General features: G+C 49.2%; 1 protein-coding gene across 1 annotated transcript in view; it reads right to left on the reverse strand.

Annotated features, from left to right (window-relative positions):
• Positions 1-6,265: 6,265 nt before the first annotated feature.
• The window catches only part of wbp1 (WW domain binding protein 1), a 2,886-nt gene continuing 315 nt past the window's right edge, over positions 6,266-8,836 (reverse strand). The window contains exons 2-4 of the mRNA XM_083670620.1: positions 8,075-8,177; positions 7,559-7,726; positions 6,266-6,929 (exon numbers count right to left, since the gene is read on the reverse strand). Of these exons, the coding sequence (XP_083526746.1) occupies positions 6,376-6,929; positions 7,559-7,726; positions 8,075-8,177 (825 nt within the window). The 3' untranslated portion in view covers positions 6,266-6,375. The remainder of the gene's footprint in view (positions 6,930-7,558; positions 7,727-8,074; positions 8,178-8,836) is intronic.

The following is an 8,836-nucleotide window of genomic DNA, read 5'->3' on the forward strand; positions in this document are numbered from 1 at the left end:
GCCTTGTGATTCTCAAGAGCAATCTCTCAACTGCTCCAGAAGCCTGGGTGAGGCAGGCTAGCTCCACAGGGGGCCGGAGGCTCCTCTCAACTGCTCCAGAAGCCTGGGTGAGGCAGCGCTAGCTCCACAGGGGGCCGGAGGCTCCTCTCAGCTAGAAGTGTCAATGCTCCAGGCGTGTCAATAAGAGAAGACCGCTTCAGAGCAACATGAAACAGTTCTACTGAGTAGGATAACAAAAACATCCAACAATGACGACAGGAGGAGTTCGGTGTTGAGTGCCAATGTTTATTTGTTTTACTATAAAAATAAAATACAAATGATGACCCAAGAGTACATAGCAGACCCCGTACTAAACCAAAGCATCAAATGCACCACACATCTCAGTGCTTGTTGTCGATTTTTTTTTCTCCACTCAAATCTTTTTTTTTTTTTTTTGGCTTGATCTAGGTGACAGGAAAAGAAACAGAACAGCTTGTGGACAACCGCTTCCTTTCTTCTCAAGCATGGGTCTTTCCATTGTTTGGCAAAAAAAAAAATTCTTTCCACACACACAAAATCAACCACACCACTGACATCTGCTCGACATTATCTATCTATCTGTGGTTTTCGAGGGACAAATGCAAGAAACATCAGGGTTACGTGTGTCGGGTCGGTTGACAGAATTTCCTCGATCGTCTGATAACGACGTGTGAGTACATGTTGCCTTGGTGAAGTATAATTCAGTGTGGAAGCCATCGAAAAATAACGTCTGGGCCAGTTGAGCTGTGCGCCCGAAATAACCCTTAAACAACCAATAAGAAAACCTGATCAATATCTCCACTCAGCCAACGGGGTTTAGAGAGGCTGTGCTCCATAATTGATGCGGGTCTCGTTATTTTATCAAATATCAAAGGTTGGGCAATTGAGGATCGAAGGCAACGGTTCGGTACTCAGTCACTGATAATAATTCTCTTCAGAATGAAAAACAATGTTGTTATTAATGTTTACAAAGACACCCAATGCACAGTAACAGGTCAACACACACACACACACACACACACACACACAGCGGGATGGAACAGTGGTAAAAGATACCCACAAGTGGGGGAGAGGGTAACAAAAATAAAGAAAACGACAGACGATGGATCAATTAAATAGTATTAATCCAACAAAAGCATTTCATTCAACACATTTCATTTAGCTTAGATACGTAAGCAGGGGTATTACTCTTAGCAGAGCAGAATGACAGCTGACTGTACTTCTATCCGCCATGTCATTAAAGAAACAAACAAAAGACAAAATCTAGAACGGCTTCTCAGCCCCCCCCTCCCCCGCCCCCCTCCCACCAAGAGGTAACATGGAAATACACATTTATTATTTGTCAAAAGCATACACACAAAACACACACTGTAGTAGCAATAAACTTCTTCTTTTTTTTTTTTTTTTTTTTATGTATATATATATATATATATATATATATATATATATATATATATATGAGAGAGAGAGAGAGATTTTTTTATTTTTATTAAACAAAGACATACACATACCACTGAGGTACAGTGCAACATGTACTGATAATAATATATTGCTTGTACTGGCAACCACAGACAAACAGAGATAAAGAAAGTGTTATTGCAGCATATATCAGTGGGTTTAACTTTTTGCATAGCCTAGTTGGGTACAGGTACAGTACGTTACAGAGGTGTGTGCCGCGCAGCAGAAATGAACTCATGAACAGAGGTACTTTGGGGAAGAGGAGAGGAGAGACTTGTATCACAGAATGAGTGGTTGTATGACCACAAGACGCTAACCTTGTGGTAGTTGTATTATTGGGGGAATAATCATTTTGATGACGGCACCGCCAAAAATCTAACAGTGCCCGGTGCCTGCACTGCCTTGAGGGTTGGTAATGGCAGGGCCAAATCCCTCCTTGGAAAAAGCAAACGGATGACACAGTTTGTTGCCATGCTCGCCCCCAAGAGGATATGGCGGCAAGGGTCCGGAGCGATGAAAGGAGACACAGCTATTGGCTCAAACCCTCATCCAACTAGGAGCAGGCTCATACACCTGACACCTGGAGACGGCTACCTCACCACGGACCCCCAGGCGTCTGCTCTCTGTGCCGGGATGAAACCTCAACCAGGAATCTTTGCTTCGATTCCCTGTGCGTTCTCTCTTTCCTTGCGTCCTTCTCAAAGGCCATTGGAGGAGAGGGTCTTGAGGGGAGGAGCCTCGGATCCTCTCCTCCAATGTGGCACCCTAGTCTACATGATAGGGGTATTGAGGGAGGGATGGATGGATGGATGGATGGGTGGGAAGAGAAGAAAGAAAAAGAGAACAAGACACAAATAAGAGCAGTACGCACCTCTGTTAATATTGAACAAAACAGGAGAAAAGGCAAAGATAAACGCCTCTATAACTAAAATATACAATCATATACAATGGCCTGTTACTCACACGTCAACATGACAGAAAACAATGTTCAAACGACGAATGAACGGTCAGATGGCGTCGATTTTCTGACACTGTGGCAAGAAGAAGAAGAAATGTCCGGAGCAGGTGAGTGAATGGAGAGATGGATGGATGTTTGTCCATGATTGACAGATAGCCCTTTATCTAGGTAAACATATGAAAGCCAGAGACGTGTCTGTTTGGCAATAATCTGTTGCCCTGTCAAGTTAAGTCAGCGATGGGAGTGGAAAACTACGGGGGGGGGGGGGCTCCCCCCCATGTACTGATAATTCACAACACCCTCTCCCCGTTTCATCATCTTAATCTATATTGCATAAAAATAAAAACTTTAGCATCTAGCAATTTGCCGTTGGGACATTGTTACCCAACTATTCAAAAACAATAGAACCCAAATGGATCACAAAGCAAAAACAGAAAAAAACCCAACAGGGAGCAGTCCTTTAAATACATTATCACCCCCCCCCCCCCCCCCCCCCCCCCTCTAATCTCTACACATTCCTTGAAAAACAAAAACACATAATGAGCACTTAAGAAAACTAAGAGAGGGAGAGAGAGAGAGAGATCACACATGAACGATCTGGGAGAACGAGGGAATTTCAAACTCGAGCCTTCGGACAACAAAAAAACACACCGTCACCTATTCTAAACACGTCCGGGTTCTAGAACATGCAGGAGCCGATGAGCTCGTGGTTTCTAGCCTACAGCGTCTGAATTCACCACTTCCTACAACAACTTTGAGTTCAACAAGTTCAACATCATTCCATGTGAGACTCGGGAGATGCGTTCACACTCTAGCCTAGCCTAGCCTAGCCTACGTGTCGGTAGAGACACTCCTCTGCTCTACAACACCCATGCTCAACATGCTTCAAAACACGCTTTCATCAGAAGCACACGTCTGAAATATGACCTCCTACTCATCAAAACACACAGGGCCGAGAAATCTTTCTACCGGCATGTCCTTCACTAGCTCCTATGGACCTCTGTGCTGCAATAAGGCAGTTATTATCCATAGCCAGCGCCTCAGGAGCACTTTAAAAACCTGCTTCACACACACACACACAAGCTTTAACAGGTTTCCCACCCTCACTCACACAAGCTTTAACAGGTTTCCCTCACTCACACAAGCCTGTGTTATCGTGCTGCACCACGCTCAAGATGTCTGTTCCTTAGCAACCCACCAAGGCAGCTTCTGGTGTCTTATCAAAAACATGTTAGTGTCCTAATGGAAAAGAGAGAGAGAGAGAGAGAGAGAGAGAGAGAGAGTGTGTGTGTGTGAGTACCGTCTGTGTGAGTGTGTGTGTCTATGCTTCACGACTTTCCTTTTTCAGTTCATGTGAAACAATAACACTCTGTTATTAGTACATAGCCTAATCAATCAGTAAGTGCGGCCTGAATGCAATACAAATTAACAAGCTTAGTTAGAAAACTACCGTAGCATCGTGACTAGCTGCTGCTGCCCCCCCCCGCACCCCCACCGTTGGACTAGCTGCTGCTGCCCCCCCCCCCCGCCCCGCACCGTTGTGCCTCACTCCTAGGTGTTGCACATATATCACATGCATTCACTCCGCACAACACCCGTCTCTACGGCTACGCTTCGACACACACGCTGCGCAAACGACGCACGTCACAGAGAGGTACTCGCGGTTATCACAACACAGCGTGTAGCTGCGCGCGCACGCACACACACACACACACACACACACACACACACACACACACACGCACCTTAGATGGAAAATACCACCGCAATTCTCAGAGATTCACACTGCAAGCCAACATAGTATGCTAGGCCCAAGCCCATACTCCTGTGAGGCCCTGTGCAAGAGTCAAAACAACATGATGAAACAAGATACTGGGCGTCTAAACTTAAACCTCGGTTAACTCCCAGCCTCACACAGGGATATGGGGGGGGGGGGGGGGGGGGACTCATGTGGCTGGCAAGCTGCTTTACCGAACTCCGGCTGGGAAACAAAACAGCAGCCGATTCGTCCATTCGTCAGCGTAGAGCCAATAGAACTGTATGAAACAGCCTGTACTGTATGAAACAGAGGCTTTGACATTACCCGTGGCTGACTAAGCTAATTAGAACTCAAAATACATCTTACCCCCCACCACACACACACACCTCATGCAAGATCCCAGTGCATTTTCTGTATAAAAGTGGTCTAAAGCCTTGGTGAGTTGTGTTTCGCGACACCAAGTGGACAGGGCACTTTGAGGATACGCAACATAAGACTACACCCTCCACCACCTCCACCTCCACCTCCACATCCACCTCACACACAGGGCCAGGACTAGGTTAGACACCCCAGCTGCCCCTGGTCAAGAGCTCTGTTGCCATTCACATTGATTACAGTGGCATCAATGAGAGTAAAGGACTAAAACTACCCCTCCTCCTGAACCCTCTCACCCTATGTTCTGTTCTTTTCTGGTCTGGGAAGTTCCCCTACACCAACCTCAACACACCCTTCTCCCGGGTGTGAGAAAACGGTCAGTCCTTCAAATGTTGCTGACCCACCCCCCCCAACTACCACATCACATTATATCATTGCAGGCCTGGGACGCATGCGCACGCACACACGGACACACACCGGGAACGCTTTTTTTAGACACCGACTTGCAGGCACAGCGATGGGATAATGTCATGGCCGCTTACAGCCTACAGTTCACTTCGGCCAACCAGTGAGACATCAATAAGGTCTTGTGCCAGACGGTCCACTCAATACCAGTCTGGCCAAGTATCAGTGTGGACCACTGTACAGGTGGCAACATGAGTGGAGGGGGTGGGGTGGGGTGGGGGTGGGGGGGGGGGGGGGGTGGAGAATGGGGTTGTTGGAGTTGGTGGTCTGATGTTATTGGAACAGAGTCCAGACAGAGAGGTTATTAGAGATGGGCACATCTTCACTTCCTCTTTCCAGCAGCCTATCAAGCCGGATGCAAATAGCACTGGCGTTCCATGATGAAGGGGGGGGGGGGGGGGGGGGCGCAGTCCGCAATGACCTCAGGGATGACATCACTCTGCAGCTGTGCCCTAGAATACACACACACACACACACACACACACACACACACACACACACACACACACACACACACAGACAGACGCACACACACACACAGCCTTAGAAAAACAAGACGAGTGCTGTCTGTTGTTTCTGTCATCAGTTTTCCCTGGCTGGCCACCAGGACTTCTTCTGGTAGTCTTGAGGCATTATCTTGTGTTTTGGCCCCCTGTGTGTGAGGGGCATGTGGGGGCAGGGGTAGCGTGTTGGTGACCGCCGCGGTATGCTGTTCCCACCGGAGGTGAAATATCAGACGGAACAGCGGAAGTGTCCCAGCCAAGGAGGGCGGAGGTGGAGGGGAGGGGAGGGGAGTGGAGTGGAGGGGGAGAGTGATGGAGGAGGCGGGTGGGGGTGGTGGTTTTTTTGGAACGTCTGCCCCTCTTCTGAGCACCACTTGGTTGATCTCTCTGGAAGTCTTAGCCCCTCCTCCTTCCCAGTCCTGACCCTGAAGAGCACTGGCGTTTTGCTCGTCCCCATGGCAACAACAAAACAAAGCAAAGGAATCATCCCACATGGGTATTTAAAGAATGAAACCATGAGCCACAAAAACAACAATCTTCCTCCTCAAATAAGAGCCGTTTGTTTGTCATCATCATCATCGTCGTCGACGTCATCATCGTTTTCAGGATCATAAAGGAGAAACATATCAAGCCACAGAACAACCTAGTGAGTTCATTTGGTGAGAATTTGGTTATTTGAGACATGGACAGGGAGGGGGGGGGGGGTCATATCCTGGTGACGTCAGGACGGTGATGACAATGACAAGAGCTCTCTGGTGTGGCCCTCCTCATAAACCACATGTCTGTCTGACTTGGATGGTTGGTGGTGGTGGTTGGCTGGGGGGGCGGGGGGGGGGGGCTCAGACCAGGCGGTCTCCTGTGCTGGTGCTGGGGGTTTGGCTCTGGGGGGGCTGGGCGGTGCGCTCTTTGTGTCTGACGGTGTGATGATGTCTCTCGGAGCAGCAGTCCCCCCTGGCCCCGCCCTGACACACCCGCTCTTCCTCCTCCGACCCGGAGCTCTCGTCCACGTCCAGCTGGCACACGCACACCTCGATCCCTGAGTCGCCCGTCACGTGGCGGCGCCGTGTCACCAGCTCCTCCTCTTCCTCCTCCTCATCCTCCTCCAGTGAGGCCTCAGTGGCGTCCCCCGCCTGCTCCGATGGGTTGCTTGGCGACGCGGCTTCCTGGTCTCCTGGCGACCCAGCAGCAGCAGCAGCAGCAGCGGCGGTCTGCTCCTCCCTTGGCTCCTCCTCGGCCAGGGGTTCGAGCACCACGGCAGCTTGTGGTTGGCTGGTGGCCGGCAGCGGGATGGAGGGCGCTGTCTCTGGAGGGATCTCGGAGTAAGGCGGAGGCGGGGTCGGAGGGTGACCCACCACCTCTTCATAGTCAGGTAGCTTGCAGTCGGTCCAGAATCCTGCACGACGCACAAGAGACAAGACATGTCAGCGCCCGGAGGCTAGAGAAAGCTAGCAGGTCAGTCAGACACGTTAGCACCCAGACACTAGCAGGAGGGTCAGACGTTAGCACCAGGGAAGCTAGGTAAGGCTAGCGGTAGAGCCTAAATAACTCCTTGTCGTCAGACGTGGCGTGACACGATGGATTTGCGCACACATCAGGAAATACAGCATCTTATGTGCATAGTTTTGTACACAGGAGTATGCTTGTTTGCTATGTTGAATACAACACCACGTGTGTGTGTGTGTGTGTGTGTGTGTGTGTGTGTAGCCTACATATCTTCTAACAGCCACCAAGCCGGTCTTATTATTTATAACAGTTAACACAGAGAACAGGTGGTGAAGTCATTTCGCTGAGGGCTGTAATGTCTGGGAGCTTCCAGCACAGTGCAGATGAGGCCGGGTAGGGTGGGGTGAGGCCGGGTGGGGTGGGGTGGGGTGGGGTGAGGTGGGGTGGGGTGAGGCCGGGTGGGGTGGGGTGAGGCCGGGTGGGGTGAGGTGAGGTGGGGTGGGGTGGGGTGGGGTGAGGCCGGGTGGGGTGAGGAAAACATTAACCCTCACTGTCACCTTAACTAAAAGTGCTACTCACTGAGGTTGAGGGGTGGAGGGGAGATGAAGGAGCTGGAGGCTCCCTGGTACGCCATCAGGCTGATCTCCCGCTGACGCTGCTCCTGCTGCAGGCGCATCTTGACCCGGCGGTGGCGGTACGCACAGCAGCAGCTCAGCATGATGATCAGGGTCCACACCAGCCAGAACCCTGCACACACAACACCAGTGGGGCCTTTAGGCTTACGTTAGGACCCCCCCCACATGACAAGATGATCTGATCTTTCATACTGACTAGTCACTCGATATCCACCAAATAGCTAAAAGGCATTTAAAATGATGAATGTTTTTTTTTGGGGGGGGGGGGGGGTTCATCACTAAGACTTCAATGTGTCAAACAACCAATTCAATGAAACAAAGATGAGAAAGTCCACAAATAAATAACATAAGGAGAACTCTGTGGGAAACACAGATTGGAAAGGGGGACGCAAGGTGCCATAAAATATGAGTATATAGAAGATAAGATAAGAGAGGACATTAAGATAATATGGACACATACACCACAGCTCATAGTAGTAGGTGCAGCACTCTGTCTCCCCGCAACAGTAACCCATCTCGCACCGGTATTGCTCATTGTTCACGCCAAAACAGAACTCCTTCCCCTGAAAACAAAGACATTTGACATTAATTTCAAACAAATGGCATTGATTATATTCATAGGATACAACCACTGCCTCGTGTTTGCCACTGGACGTACAGTTGTACGCACACCGCGTTTAGAGCCTCACTGAAGCCGAGGAGCAACCTCACAAGCTTGTGCTAGTTTAAATAGCAAGTCAATTAGCTAATTGTATTGGATGTAGATAATAACTTTATCGGCTTGCTTACAATCAAATCTGAGGGACGTCCGTGGACTAAATAAACAAGCCCAACAACAGGTTTCTGTGGTCAGGATGTTGGCAGTGATAACAGGACAGTGCAGTTAGCTTGCTACCGGCAACTTAACGTTAGTTTCCTGGAACAACTAGCGAGCAGTTTCTTGCTCATTTGTTTTATGGATATGACATTTGATCCAAGTGATAACCCTGCCACATCTGCCGAGAACAGATACATGGTTCTTGACCCCCCACCACCGCTAGCTAGCTGTCAAACAAGAAAGCTAGTACGTAGCTAGCTAACCGGGGCTATTTGGCCAGTCGACAGCTTTCAAATTATGAATTATAAGATTCTCTATTTTCGGAGAATCGTAATGGCTGTAAATATTTTCAAATGATTAACACATGTTAGAAACTCTATCAACAAGCACTCGTCTTGCCAAAAC

The sequence above is a fragment of the Argentina silus genome (assembly GCF_951799395.1).
Source record: "Argentina silus genome assembly, chromosome: 5".
In the NCBI taxonomy this organism is placed as follows: Eukaryota; Metazoa; Chordata; class Actinopteri; order Argentiniformes; family Argentinidae; genus Argentina; species Argentina silus.